This window comes from Pteropus vampyrus, unplaced genomic scaffold, assembly GCF_000151845.1.
Source record: "Pteropus vampyrus isolate Shadow unplaced genomic scaffold, Pvam_2.0 Scaffold281, whole genome shotgun sequence".
In the NCBI taxonomy this organism is placed as follows: Eukaryota; Metazoa; Chordata; class Mammalia; order Chiroptera; family Pteropodidae; genus Pteropus; species Pteropus vampyrus.
This window is the reverse complement of record NW_011889062.1, coordinates 2,588,276-2,603,481: the sequence shown is the minus strand read 5'-3', so window position 1 is coordinate 2,603,481 and position 15,206 is coordinate 2,588,276. Positions and strand designations below refer to the sequence as shown.

At 36.7% G+C, this 15,206-nt stretch overlaps 1 protein-coding gene, 1 long non-coding RNA gene and 1 pseudogene across 2 annotated transcripts in view; 1 reads left to right on the top strand and 2 right to left on the bottom strand.

Annotated features, from left to right (window-relative positions):
* Window positions 1-7,299, bottom strand: part of STXBP6 (syntaxin binding protein 6) — a 170,480-nt gene extending 163,181 nt beyond the window's left edge. The window contains exons 1-2 of the mRNA XM_011375944.2: window positions 7,278-7,299; window positions 6,768-6,956 (exon numbers count right to left, since the gene is read on the bottom strand). Coding sequence (XP_011374246.1) covers window positions 6,768-6,921 — 154 coding nt within the window. The 5' untranslated portion in view covers window positions 6,922-6,956; window positions 7,278-7,299. The remainder of the gene's footprint in view (window positions 1-6,767; window positions 6,957-7,277) is intronic.
* A 2,618-nt stretch (window positions 7,300-9,917) lies between these two features.
* Window positions 9,918-15,206, bottom strand: part of LOC105302755 — a 44,375-nt gene continuing 39,086 nt past the window's right edge. The window contains exon 2 of the long non-coding RNA XR_002776388.1: window positions 9,918-10,117. This is a non-coding gene — a long non-coding RNA (uncharacterized LOC105302755). The remainder of the gene's footprint in view (window positions 10,118-15,206) is intronic.
* On the top strand, window positions 13,874-13,991 carry LOC111729794 (annotated as a pseudogene).

Here is a 15,206-nt window from a genome sequence, read left to right as displayed (position 1 = left end):
TCCCGTGTTTCCATCTGGTTTTAGTATTGGAACGCACACACGAGAGAATGGAAAAAGAAAACTGTGTTGGCGTGCTCAACCACTAGAAAAACTGAAGTGGTCGACAGCACATTCTCTAAATCCTCAGAGATTAAAATGCTTGCTCAAAGAATGTTGTCACATTGTTTTTAAGGAAGAGGAGACATCGCCCTGTCCTAGAAAAAAAATTAAAAGGTGTGCACACTTGGGAGTGAGATGAATCCAGATGTGAGTCTCAGCTCTGTCACCATCCAGCCACCTGATCCTGGGCAGTGTACTTACTCACTTTAAGCTTTGGCTATTTCCTCTGTAAAGTAGAAATAACAACAGAAGCCACTCGCAAGGCTGTTGTGAGGCTTAAATGAGATAATATCTGTTAAGCACTTAGTTATCTATTTTTGGACTCTCCCCACAAGGCTTTAGAAAAGACAAATATTACTCCTACCAGTTCTCACAGGAAGTGATCAAGAATCCCCAAGGAAACTCTAAAAAAAATTTAAGACATATACTTTTTTCTGTTACACAACTGAACAAGTTCATATATGGCAGTGTCCCTCTCAGAAATCCCTCAGAATCTCCCTAAGGAATCAGTTTTCTCTGACTCAAATACATCCCTGACACTATCATTCTAACATGTGGCTTTCTTAACAGTGCAGTTATTGGTGTAGAAGTTTGTCACCACCCAGCCAAAAGCAATTAAACACGTAGGAAAGCAGAGTACTACAGAGATATGATTATCACTAAAGTGGTGTGAGGGAAGGCAAGAAAAGATGTTTGGTTTGGGAAGTCCTCTCTCACATAATGGGGGAGGGAAGGAGCGGGGGAGGGAAGGAGGGAGGGAGGGAAAAGAGCATAGTGGCTAAGGGAATAGACCTAGAATCAAACTACCTGGGTTCAAATCCTTGTTTTGTAACTCACAAGTTGATGACCTCGGGTGAGCTAATTTACTTTTGTACGCTCAGTATCCCCATCTACAAAATGAGGATAGTACTGTTATCTATCTCATAACATTGTTGTAAAAATCGAGTTAATATACATAAAGGGCATAGAACCATGCCCGATACAGAAACTCAATAAACACTATTACTATTATAATTATTAATTCAAAGGGGGCTGGTGCCACCCTAATCTTATTGAGCACTGAAGCATGTGATGGGTGCATGACAAAGCTACACTGAAGGTTATTTAGAAATGACACCTCATGGCAAAATCTAGTGGGCAGATAACATGTCAGAAGAAAACCCTCTCCTCTTTTACCTTCCCATAACCAAGGATTATTGTTGTTATAAATGTTTTAATAAAAAGTGTCTATGCACATATCACAAAAGAGCCAAATTCTCAATATAGAGTATACTAGAGAATATTATGTCTTTATAAAATAAAAAAGAATGCAGAAAAGGTCATATAATCAAGGCACTGGAAATAACTTTGCTTTTCATTGCATTGTCTTCTAGAGCTACTTAAAGTTTTATGGCTGGATTTACATATCAATCTCCATATTAAGAGATAAAGAAAGGGCTTACCCTGACTTACACTGTATTCCCAATGCAGGACAGTCTATTAATCATTAACCTCACGAATGAGACAGAAAGACAGAACTATTGGTCAAAACTGTTCAATGTCTTTATCAATTTTGAAATGTTAGGGAGAACTCTGCTCCTTAAAACATGGCCCTCTCTACAGCACACTGCCTTCTTGACCTGAGTATGGTCAAGGCCACTGGGGTCACAAAGACTGGGTGATTTCTGAGTCTGTCACTTCCAGAACAGTGACTCTGAGATGTCATGACCTCTCTGATGAACACTCACCATCTTCATTTAACCCTCATCGGTTAAATGAAGAGCATGCCACCCTAACTGACAGGGATGTTGGGAAGATTAACTCGAATTGACATAAATAGTATAATCTACACAAGATAAATGATTTTTACTTTCTTCTACCTAAGTTTCTGAAAAATTCATATTTTCAGCAATATTTACTACTTCTATGATAAAGAACAGTAAATATATATCATTATTGTTTTGTATTTCTTCTTTCACTGCTAATACTTTTGTAAATCTCTGAGTTCAGTGAGGGTTTCTTCATTTTCCTGGATAAAAACTCTTAGAAAGTCAACTCACCACTCCTGAATAAACCATTCCTATCAAGGTCAAATTTCATCTGTCTTGTATTCTTTGTTTCTCTCTCTTCTAATATTTATAGACTTTGAGATGACATCCAGTCTGAATTAGTAGTGGATAAAAACAATTTCTTTCTTAAGCTAGATAGCTGAGAATTAACTTTGGTTACCCTACTTCCAATAACATAGTAATGAATGTTCTCAAACCCTTATAAATGTTTTAAGCACCGATTTGTATTATTAATAACTTAGATTTCTCCCTACATGACATGTGCAGAATAAGAATGAAGTCTGGTATAAAACTTCCAAGGGAATTCAGAATCCTAGAACCCAGAGCCCAAAGGGACCTTTGAACTTGTCAACTGAATTAACTGAAGCCCAGAAAAATCAGAGGTTTGGCCATGATCAGTCAATAAGAAAGAGACTAAGAAGTATTCTTTCGATAGAACTGAGTACCAAAATTATATCATTGTATCAAGTGTCCCAATAAGACAACCCAGAGTGTAACTCTCCAAGAGAGTGAAACTTCTCAACCTTAGCTTCAGTATAACACTTTCAAAATACAGGTTAGTTTCCCCACTACCCTGGTGGTGCATACTTAGTAGGACCCAGGTGGTACTGGGCCATCTGTATTTTGAAAAGTTCTAGAGGTTATTCTAAGGAATACCTAGGGTTGGCAACCACTGAGACAAAGAACAGTATTGCCATGTTCTAGGCTCCTAATCCGCATCGTTACCTCCCATGGGCATCCATTTACATAAATTATTTTATCAAAGAGCATTCAAAACTTTTTTAAATAAGAAAATTTTGTTCTCTACAAATCCAAAACCATTTTGAAAAGATTAAGATTTTGTTTCAACAAAATATGTAAGAGAATGTATCAATTACAGAAATTAAAGTTATTTCATGCTCCTTCAATAGGGACAGTGAGTAGCAGCCAAGGAAAGATTTTAAAAATCTATTTATGGCCACGAAGGCTAGCATTGCGATACTGAATTAAACAGGATCAGATTGATTTTAAATAGGAAATTACAGAATGTTTTATAGGTAACTGGCCTCTGATAATAAACTGATTTTAACTTCTTAGCATGTTTCTAGTTTAGTTTTATAGACCTAAATATCATGGAGGAGACAACGAACTGTAGAGATTGCTGTGGGCAGGGCTTTACATTTTGAATGAGTTAACGGTTCTAAGCTATACACTACAGTCAGGTATGTCGTAAGCCGTAAATTAAATAGCATCTTCCATTTAAGCATCTTTTGTGTTTATACTTAGCTTCAAAGAACTTAGAATACACTGACACACAAATCACATAGATGCAAGCACAGGTTTACATGCATAGCAACTGCTGTCTGAGGGTTCAAAAAAACCCTCTTATATAACTTTTTATACCTATAAAGGAAAGGGCTAGTTTCTGCCCACCTTACAAGGCAGATGGAAATAAGAAGGTCAATAAATTTTTATGATCGACCCACTAGTGTCTCTGTGAGATATTATTAAAAATTCAATTTTATTGAGATATATTTATATATAATAAATGTACCCATTTTAAATATATATTTTGGAAAATATATACACCTAAGTAACCATCACCACAGTCAACATATAGAATACTTATGCCATTGCAAAAATTCCTCACACCCCTTTGCAATTCAGTCCCCAACTCCAATCCCTGGCAAACACTAATGGGCTTTCTGTCACTATAGCTTAAGTTTTGTCCATTCTAGAATTTCACATAAATAGAATCAATCACACAGCATGTAGTCTTTTCTGTCTGTCTTTTTCTTCACCAACATGTCTTTTGAGATTCACCTGTGTTGCTGCATATACTGGTAGTTTATTTCTTAGACTAATATTGTACTGCATAGATATAAAATAACATTTATTCATTCACATGTAGATGGATATTTGAGTTCTGATTTTTGGTTATAAATAAGACTGTTATGTGGACATATGCTTTTATTTCCCTCAGGTAAATGACTAGGAACAGAGTTGCTGAGTCCAAGAAGTGTATGTGCTTGACTTTATTTAAAAATGCCAAATTTTTTACCAAAGCCGTTACATACATCACATTTACGTTCCTATCAGCGAAGTACGAGAGCTTAAATTGCTCCACATGCTTGTCAGCACTTGGTATTGTCAGCCTTTTTAATTTTAGCCCGTTGCCAAGAAGAAAAGGTAGAAACCAGTGCTTTAAGAATGCCAACCAACAGAATCATGTCAGTACATATCATTTCACTCCATTTAGAAGCCAATGGGGAAGTCCATTGAGAAACACTCAAATTCTATTCCAAGGCTGGAGATTTTCTCTCTCTCTGTACATAATTACAGCTAAATAACCCTAAGATCATCTTGTTTTCTCCACTCCAGCACCTTTCTCTACAGAGAATATAGAACCCACTCTGAAAATAATAAGTCTTATGATCAGAGGCCTCTACCTCTCAGATTATAAATTCTGATAGACACTGGGAAAACATGTTCACACAAATAAACATTAGTAAAAGACATTGGGTTTATAAAACACCCATGCTTACATGTATGTTGGCAAGCTTTAAAAGCTATGATAGTCTTCGTTTAAAAAAAAACAAAACTCTTCATGCTGTTTGAAAAGTGGTTAAATATTATTTGCAGATATTGCCTTAATTTGGACAAATTTTGCCTGTTCAAAATGGATAGCTGGTTTTCATCAACCAAACCACAAGAATTGAAAGGCTTGGCCTCCCAGAAAGCGTAGGTTGTTCACACTAATGGCTGGAAGGAGGCTGTCATTCTCAGGTTCTGTTTTCACTTTACAACCTCCCATGTGAGTTTAGCTACAAAGAGGTCATCCTTAGACTGAATATGAGAAAAAGAGAAACTCAAAATCCAGCTGAGTCTTTTAATGAGGCTGCTATTCTCTCTGCCTGGAACATTCTCTGCACCAACACCACCCTCTGTTCAGAACCAGTGAAGCAGCTCTGGGTTCTCCCAACCAGGCCAAATTCTCCACACACATGCTTGCATATCACTATATTTTTCCTTGTTAACCTTTTTACAGTTTATGATTATGTTTATTTTAGTGAGTAACTTATTAATGTTTACGACTCCTTCCCTACCAAAGTAAGTTTTATGAGATTTTCTCATAATTGACCCCCCAGGACTTACAGAGACCAGCACATAAAAAGCACTTAATAAATATTTGAGTAATTAATAAGTTACTTGTTAATTAAAACACTACCTTACCAGAGGTGTGACTGATATGTCTCTAAGCTTCACATAAAAGTTAGGAAATAAAGGTGGCTGCTTCTTTCTCAATTATAAGAAAAATCAAACTGCAAAAAACTTGGATGTCAAAGTTGCCTGGCCTTCTCCTGCCCCAGTTTCCATGAACTCATCTGCTTAAATGTCAGATCTATTTTATCAACCTGTTCACTCAAAATTCAAATCTGTGCAAAGAATGAAGACTTTCAGAACATAAGATTTTCCTTCATTAAAATGAAACAAAAGAGCAGTTCTCATAGTTTCAGACTTTAAAACTGTAGGTCTTGATAATTTATAAAGGAAATTCAATTATCTAGTAAATCCCATGTCTTTTTCTCCTCCAGCAGGGAAAATACTATTTCACTGAGATGAGGCAGTTACGGTCCCCATATTGCTCTCCTAGTCTTCATGATCACAAATAGGCCAATGACAGAAAAAATATTCTCACCAAAGGGCTATGTTCTCATTTCATTTTCTACTAAGATATAGTCTTATTATTATCTTTACATGTTCTTTTTGGAAAAGTTATCTCTACTCTCAAATTCTGATAAACTTAAATAATCAGAGGCTTATTTTTTTAAAGCTAAATATGAGTCCAAAAAACAAAAATAAAGTTTTATTCCCAAGCCACCACTGAAGGAAATAAAAAAAGATGAATTAAGGCAAGTCTAACCCTTTCATTGCCCAGAAATATCGGAAACATTACAAATGCCTCAAGTATTCAGATTAGCATTACCCATAAGTCCATGGAAAATTTATCCAAGTTTTATCTCAAAAAACTTGGTATAAATCCACAGTAAATCCCACAGATCTCCTACAATCACAAACAGAAAGAGAAAAAAATAATCCAACAAAATTCTGAGCTTAATAGACACAGATGCCTCTTCCTGACAAGGAACAGCTCTCAGGCAAAGCAGTGATCTATGAGCTCAGTCTACTTCCTCACGTTCCATAATGTGTCGATATTTATCTTGAGAAAAGCTAAATTACTGATTATTGGCAACTGTTAAGAAAAAGAAATTCAATGAAACTCAGGCTGCTATCAAAGACAATTATCCAAACACTAGGAATTGTTCTAAAACAAAAATCGCGTCAATGTCCTAGTGAAGGAATTATGGACAAATAACTGTGCCTGCCAAACCCTTTACAGAGGCTCTTAGTGAGTCAGAAAATACATTAAAATCAAACTTCCTTTTTTTTCTCATATAAGGCAACCTCAAAAGTAGAGGTGTCACACGTAAGAGCTAGAGAAGAAACAGAAAAACAGGAAAAAGGAGTGGAAGATCAGACGTGTACAGAATCTGGGTATCTGACCCTCTTAGATATCTTAGCATTAACTCTTTTTAAATAGAAGCTTTAAAAATAATATTAATTTCTGGTTTTCATTACCTGACAGGCAGATATAAGTTAAGTATTCGCCTTGACCCCCAGTTGCCAAGAAAGGAATCTTTTTCTTTGTCCTCCTCTTGACTTGGACGGCTCCCAGCATCCTTTCATCGAGAGGTGCAAAAATTTCCTTGCTGATGGCAGATTTGGCACTCATTGTAGAACAATCGAGGAGGGCACAGAGAGAGATTTCTGAAAAGAAAGAAAAGGCAAGTCGGAATTGACAATATTGTAAGGGCCCACATAAGAATGAGCAGCAAGTTGACATGCAGGTGAAGTAACTTTCAATTTGTGGTTTAGCCGCTTACTTGCTTGAAGTGCATTACAGAATCATTAAAAGCAAGGTCTTGACATTTGTAATAACTATGAGAGCATAGAAACAAAAAAGGAATACCGATTCGCTCGCTGAAAATGTCAAACACAATGTGAGATGAGCAGCACGAACTGGGATCTAGAAAGTTTGCCAGTCTGTACCCCAACTGCACCTACATCAAACTGGCATGCACTACCCACCTCCATTCCTATCTTGTAAGGAACGTGATTTCAAGCTTCCAGTTGACAAGTCTTTCCACCGTCCAAAGTTTTTAAAGTCAAGAAGTTCTTTATGCTCCCTTAAAATCTCCTTTAACTCTAATAATATAAATCTGTTTCCCTAAATACTGAAAATTATATCATCTTCTATATAATAACTAGACATGCAACAGAAAACCATTAATTTAATCACCCTTCAGCTGCTTTGGATCAGGCTAAGTAATTAATCCTTATTTCTCAGCCTCTTTCAATGGGTCCTATTTTCCAGTGCTCCTCTGCATCTAGTTGCCATGATCTGGACCCTTGACAAATTCTCCACAGTCTTCTTTAGCCGAAGTGGACACAGAATTCTAAAAAAGTGTCTGACTAATGTTAGGTATTTTGGAAATGTTACCCAGCAGTTCCCACATGTTATGCTCCTGTGGCTAACTGGCAGTATGTGCCCAATAATTAAGAAAATAAAGCAGTATGTTGCTGACTCACAGTGAGTCCCCCTTCTTCTCCCCTCCCAGACATTTAAACATATAGTCCTCAGGTTATATTTAGTTTTCCAAAAGTTGTACTTCCGTACTGGTCTTAACTCTGCTCATTTGTATCTATTATATTCAAGGTCAATCTGAATTTTAACTGGAAAAATTCATCCAGAAAGCTCAACAGTAACTTGAGTAAATGTTATTTTTTTTTTCATTTGTCATCCTAGTCATAGTCTACACCTGAATCAGTAACCAACATTTGTTCAAGCAATTAATAAATCAGAATTAAAGGTGCAGAGAGGGCTTATAGGTTGGTCATGTAGGTTAAACAGAGTATTCAGAGATGCTGCATATGGATCAATAGTGCAGCTATATGTACGTGGTAACAGCAGCTCACAGAGTTGATCAGCCTGCTGTAAAATTGGGCCAACTAGTAAATACCTACTAGGTGCCACCTCTATCCTCAGTATTAGAGATATAAAAAATCATTTAGACACAGTCCCTGCTCTCCAGAAGTTGGCTGCTGACTCCATTGAAGGTTTAAGTTAAATCCAGATGATTTATGATGGAAGACCATGGGAACATCCTTCTCAATGCAAGTTTCACAAATGTTACCAACACAAATGTCCACCTGTATCCAGTGCACATCTATAATCTCATGGTAGGAAAGAGATATATTTAAAAAAAAAAAACAACTCTGGTTAAAGAAATTTCTCCTAGTTTCAGTTCTGTAATAGAACAGATTTTCTTAGTGGCACCAAGAATAATGAATAAAAAGTGTTGCTTTTTATTATCTATCTATATCTCTACTACACATCATAGATCTGTACCCAGGTCTATCTGAGCTCCGATAATGACATTAAATCATTTATATCAGGTTCTTCATACTGGCTGAGAACGAAATGACATCAGTGTAGAGGGACCTGTTTCTCAATGTGCTGACCATTAACTGATATCCTGTAATTTCCTAGAAGTTAGCACACAGAACTTCCCCCACCATGATTCACCCAATGAGTTTCCTTGGCAGGTATTATAATTGACAGGGACTTTTTTATTAAAAGGGAGAAACAAATACTAATTCTTTTCCAGTTCCAAGGCCTCTCACCTGTCACCATTTAGGGACATGTGAAAAAGAAAGCCAGTGGTAGCAGAGAGGCCTCAAATATTCTATAAGCAATGTAGAAAAAGTTATATTCCCAAACTTATCAGGCATTCTCTGACCAGCACCTTCCCAACTGTGGCATGGCTTTTTATTTTCCATCTAAGATTCACAGTTTTCGAAAATTGTAGTTAAAGAAATCGAAAGCTATCATTTAATAATGTAAAATCTGTAGAAAAAGAAGGGAGGGGGATATATATGTTTTATTAAACTGTTAGGAAATCCTGTGTTTCTTTTGAAAAACTGATAAGAAATGGAATTGAACTTTTGTTGTTTTTTATGTTGATATTCAGTGACCAAGAACAACAACAATGACAAAAAAGGAAAATAGAATCAGTAACTTAAATGAATGTGGGTTGAAATTTCAGCTCCAAAATTTAAAATCTATACGTGATTGGGTAAATCTCTTAAAATTCTAGAACTTCAGTTTACAAACTGCCACATAGCGCTATCTTCACCTAATTAACAGAATCGTTGAAAAAATTAAATAAAATAGTACATGCAAGTCACTTATTTCTAGTGCCTAAAGTGATCTATGAGCTCAGTCTACTTCCTCACGTTCCATAATGTGTCGATATTTATCTTGAGAAAAGCTAAATTACTGATTATTGGCAACTGTTAAGAAAAAGAAATTCAATGAAACTCAGGCTGCTATCAAAGACAATTATCCAAACACTAGGAATTGTTCTAAAACAAAAATCGCGTCAATGTCCTAGTGAAGGAATTACGGACAAATAACTGTGCCTGCCAAACCCTTTACAGAGGCTCTTAGTGAGTCAGAAAATACATTAAAATCAAACTTCCTTTTTTTTCTCATATAAGGCAACCTCAAAAGTAGAGGTGTCACACGTAAGAGCTAGAGAAGAAACAGAAAAACAGGAAAAAGGAGTGGAAGATCAGACGTGTACAGAATCTGGGTATCTGACCCTCTTAGATATCTTAGCATTAACTCTTTTTAAATAGAAGCTTTAAAAATAATATTAATTTCTGGTTTTCATTACCTGACAGGCAGATATAAGTTAAGTATTCGCCTTGACCCCCAGTTGCCAAGAAAGGAATCTTTTTCTTTGTCCTCCTCTTGACTTGGACGGCTCCCAGCATCCTTTCATCGAGAGGTGCAAAAATTTCCTTGCTGATGGCAGATTTGGCACTCATTGTAGAACAATCGAGGAGGGCACAGAGAGAGATTTCTGAAAAGAAAGAAAAGGCAAGTCGGAATTGACAATATTGTAAGGGCCCACATAAGAATGAGCAGCAAGTTGACATGCAGGTGAAGTAACTTTCAATTTGTGGTTTAGCCGCTTACTTGCTTGAAGTGCATTACAGAATCATTAAAAGCAAGGTCTTGACATTTGTAATAACTATGAGAGCATAGAAACAAAAAAGGAATACCGATTCGCTCGCTGAAAATGTCAAACACAATGTGAGATGAGCAGCACGAACTGGGATCTAGAAAGTTTGCCAGTCTGTACCCCAACTGCACCTACATCAAACTGGCATGCACTACCCACCTCCATTCCTATCTTGTAAGGAACGTGATTTCAAGCTTCCAGTTGACAAGTCTTTCCACCGTCCAAAGTTTTTAAAGTCAAGAAGTTCTTTATGCTCCCTTAAAATCTCCTTTAACTCTAATAATATAAATCTGTTTCCCTAAATACTGAAAATTATATCATCTTCTATATAATAACTAGACATGCAACAGAAAACCATTAATTTAATCACCCTTCAGCTGCTTTGGATCAGGCTAAGTAATTAATCCTTATTTCTCAGCCTCTTTCAATGGGTCCTATTTTCCAGTGCTCCTCTGCATCTAGTTGCCATGATCTGGACCCTTGACAAATTCTCCACAGTCTTCTTTAGCCGAAGTGGACACAGAATTCTAAAAAAGTGTCTGACTAATGTTAGGTATTTTGGAAATGTTACCCAGCAGTTCCCACATGTTATGCTCCTGTGGCTAACTGGCAGTATGTGCCCAATAATTAAGAAAATAAAGCAGTATGTTGCTGACTCACAGTGAGTCCCCCTTCTTCTCCCCTCCCAGACATTTAAACATATAGTCCTCAGGTTATATTTAGTTTTCCAAAAGTTGTACTTCCGTACTGGTCTTAACTCTGCTCATTTGTATCTATTATATTCAAGGTCAATCTGAATTTTAACTGGAAAAATTCATCCAGAAAGCTCAACAGTAACTTGAGTAAATGTTATTTTTTTTTTCATTTGTCATCCTAGTCATAGTCTACACCTGAATCAGTAACCAACATTTGTTCAAGCAATTAATAAATCAGAATTAAAGGTGCAGAGAGGGCTTATAGGTTGGTCATGTAGGTTAAACAGAGTATTCAGAGATGCTGCATATGGATCAATAGTGCAGCTATATGTACGTGGTAACAGCAGCTCACAGAGTTGATCAGCCTGCTGTAAAATTGGGCCAACTAGTAAATACCTACTAGGTGCCACCTCTATCCTCAGTATTAGAGATATAAAAAATCATTTAGACACAGTCCCTGCTCTCCAGAAGTTGGCTGCTGACTCCATTGAAGGTTTAAGTTAAATCCAGATGATTTATGATGGAAGACCCTGGGAACATCCTTCTCAATGCAAGTTTCACAAATGTTACCAACACAAATGTCCACCTGTATCCAGTGCACATCTATAATCTCATGGTAGGAAAGAGATATATTTAAAAAAAAAAAAAAATCTCTGGTTAAAGAAATTTCTCCTAGTTTCAGTTCTGTAATAGAACAGATTTTCTTAGTGGCACCAAGAATAATGAATAAAAAGTGTTGCTTTTTATTATCTATCTATATCTCTACTACACATCATAGATCTATACCCAGGTCTATCTGAGCTCCGATAATGACGTTAAATCATTTATATCAGGTTCTTCATACTGGCTGAGAACGAAATGACATCAGTGTAGAGGGACCTGTTTCTCAATGTGCTGACCATTAACTGATATCCTGTAATTTCCTAGAAGTTAGCACACAGAACTTCCCCCACCATGATTCACCCAATGAGTTTCCTTGGCAGGTATTATAATTGACAGGGACTTTTTTATTAAAAGGGAGAAACAAATACTAATTCTTTTCCAGTTCCAAGGCCTCTCACCTGTCACCATTTAGGGACATGTGAAAAAGAAAGCCAGTGGTAGCAGAGAGGCCTCAAATAGTCTATAAGCAATGTAGAAAAAGTTATATTCCCAAACTTATCAGGCATTCTCTGACCAGCACCTTCCCAACTGTGGCATGGCTTTTTATTTTCCATCTAAGATTCACAGTTTTCGAAAATTGTAGTTAAAGAAATCGAAAGCTATCATTTAATAATGTAAAATCTGTAGAAAAAGAAGGGAGGGGGATATATATGTTTTATTAAACTGTTAGGAAATCCTGTGTTTCTTTTGAAAAATTGATAAGAAATGGAATTGAACTTTTGTTGTTTTTTATGTTGATATTCAGTGACCAAGAACAACAACAATGACAAAAAAGGAAAATAGAATCAGTAACTTAAATGAATGTGGGTTGAAATTTCAGCTCCAAAATTTAAAATCTATACGTGATTGGGTAAATCTCTTAAAATTCTAGAACTTCAGTTTACAAACTGCCACATAGTGCTATCTTCACCTAATTAACAGAATCGTTGAAAAAATTAAATAAAATAGTACATGCAAGTCACTTATTTCTAGTGCCTAAATTATAATTAATGGTTAAAAATTGAACTTATATAAAGTGAGTAAATGTAGCCATCCATATCAGAAAGTATTTGTAAAAGAGAAACTCAACTTTATTTACCAAAGCCTTACTTTTCTCATTCTTGAGTATGAAACCCTCTAAACATGGATAAATAGTCTAATGTATGGAAGGCTCTGTACTAAGTGTTATAAGGATGAGGAATTTATAGGCTTCACTTTCAGGAACTCTGTAATAGGATATTATCTGATTCATTCTTACAAAAAAAATTCTCAAAAATTCTTGTTCAAGACAATAATACTGTGAATGAAAAAGAGGCTTCACAGTAGACCTGACAAGCTCAGTGACCAAAAGTAACCACACAGGACAAACTCCTAACTGGGCGGATCATGGTGGGTAGTCATACCCCAGGCCTATACCTACCTTAATAAAAGATTCATCTTTATGTTAAGCAAGCCCTGCCCATTATTCTTATGCATCTAGGATAATATACTTTGAACTGCCAGAATAATCTTTTCTGGACCCCCTAAGAGGTGCAACCACCCTCACAAGAGCAAATGCACCAAACTCCTCATTGTTATTTTGTTGCCTGCATACCATCTCCATTTACTTGTAATTGTTAAATGTCAACTGTCCTATATCCACCAATGTAAAAGAAGTATGTATCTGTCCATTTTGCTTTTTATCTGATCCCAGAAATTCTCTTCCCTACTTTGCTTTCTCCCACCTTCTTAATGCACTACCGATGAGTTTCATGTAACCTTCCTTAACGTTTTCTCCTTGGATTCTACATGTGTAAAAAGAATCACTAAACTATCATTCTCAAGAACATTTTTTCAATCCATTGAGATCTTGCTCTGGGCACATCCTCAGTTTGGCTCAAATAAACTGTAATAAACTCATAAAATTTTTCTATAGGTTTGGCTCTTCTTTTGTCGACAATGCTAACAGGCCTGTGAGAAATCATGCAGGTGTGTAGTTTTAATGCCACCCTGGAAATGGGAATGCACAGTGTATTAGAAGGAAAAGACTCAGAGAGTAAAAGGGGCACTATTGGAGCTTTGTGGCAGTAATCTCTAAGAGTGCCCCCCAAACCCGAATGTACCTCTGAATTCAGCATGGAGAGCTTTTAAAAAATGCGGGCTCCTGGACCCTTCCTTCGTACCCACAAAACCAGAATCTTGGGATCTATATTTTAAACAACTCTGTAACTCGTTCTCCTGTAGCTACTCTGAAACTGAATTTAAAAGCTAATAGCCTGTCTACAGCCATGCCACCCTGAACAAGCTCAAACCCGTCTGATCTTAAAGCTAACCAGGGTCAGGCCTGGTTAGCACTTGGATGGGAGACCACCTAGGAAGACCAGGTGCTGTAGGCGTGAAAAATTTTAAAAAAAAGGATTGTAAACTGACAAGGTCCTTGCAATCTGTGAGGTCAACCAAGGGTTGCCTCACCTAAAATAAATAAATAGATAGATAGATAGATAGATAGATAGATAGAAAGAAAGATAAATAAGCAAGCAAGCCAATAGCCTAAAGATGAACTGTGGGATGGAAAGAAATATATTCTCAGGAGAGAATACAGAAACAGAATATACAGGATTTTTTTCTCTTGATTCAACCAAGTAGCTTTATCAAGTCTTAAATCTTACTGTTGGTAAATCAATGTCCAGTCCAAGGCTGGGACCCCATTGTAAGGAAACAAGATGAATACAAGAGCAATGATGAACCACTGACCATAGTTTCTCCAACTTATATCACCCTGAAGGGTAGCAGGATATGCCACCCCAAAATACGCCTATATATAGTATATTGATTACTTTGAGCCAAAGGCATGTGAAAAACAGCAAATAAACACAGGAGAAGTCCTTCTCTAAACTCTCCTTTTCTGCCTAAAGACAGATCCTCTGAAAGGAATTCAGTTGTTATAAATCCCCTCTTCAGGAATTTCATCAATCAGAGAAGACTGACTCTTGTCAATGGAGAGGAGACTAGAAGTCGACACTACACCCAGACTTTGTCACAAACTATCATACCTTCCATCTATTCTTCTAAGGGCCGATTCATCTTCCCTAAAAATCATTGTGTCCCCAAAGAGGCCTAGATCCTCCATCCTCTTTTCCTATTAAGATGGTATTCAATCCTGAAATCTAAGCCACTTCATGAATTGCTTATTTTTCCCTTGGTCTCCCCCATGTATATATTAGGTACACCTGTTAATAAATGTCTGTTTGTTTTTCTCTTGTTAATTTGTTTTTTACCACAGGGGTCTTGGCTATGAACTCAGAAGGGTAGCGGGAAGATTATTCTTCCTCCCCTAAAACCCCAGGAAAGATTTCTTTCTTCCTGATCCACAGCTTCTACAGGCTATAATTACAAAGGTTTCCCATCCAAGAAACCAACCTACAGTATGATTTGCAAGTCAAAGCAGCCTTAAGTGGTATTTGTAAAAACTAATTGCAGCGAGTTTTAATCTTTCTCAAGCCTTTTCATCTATCTTCTTCTCACTTTGAGCCATCTAATCCATATCCGTTTTTGTCAGTACATGGTCACTGTAGTCAGATGGCCCTCCACTCCCCACAAGTAACCAGGAA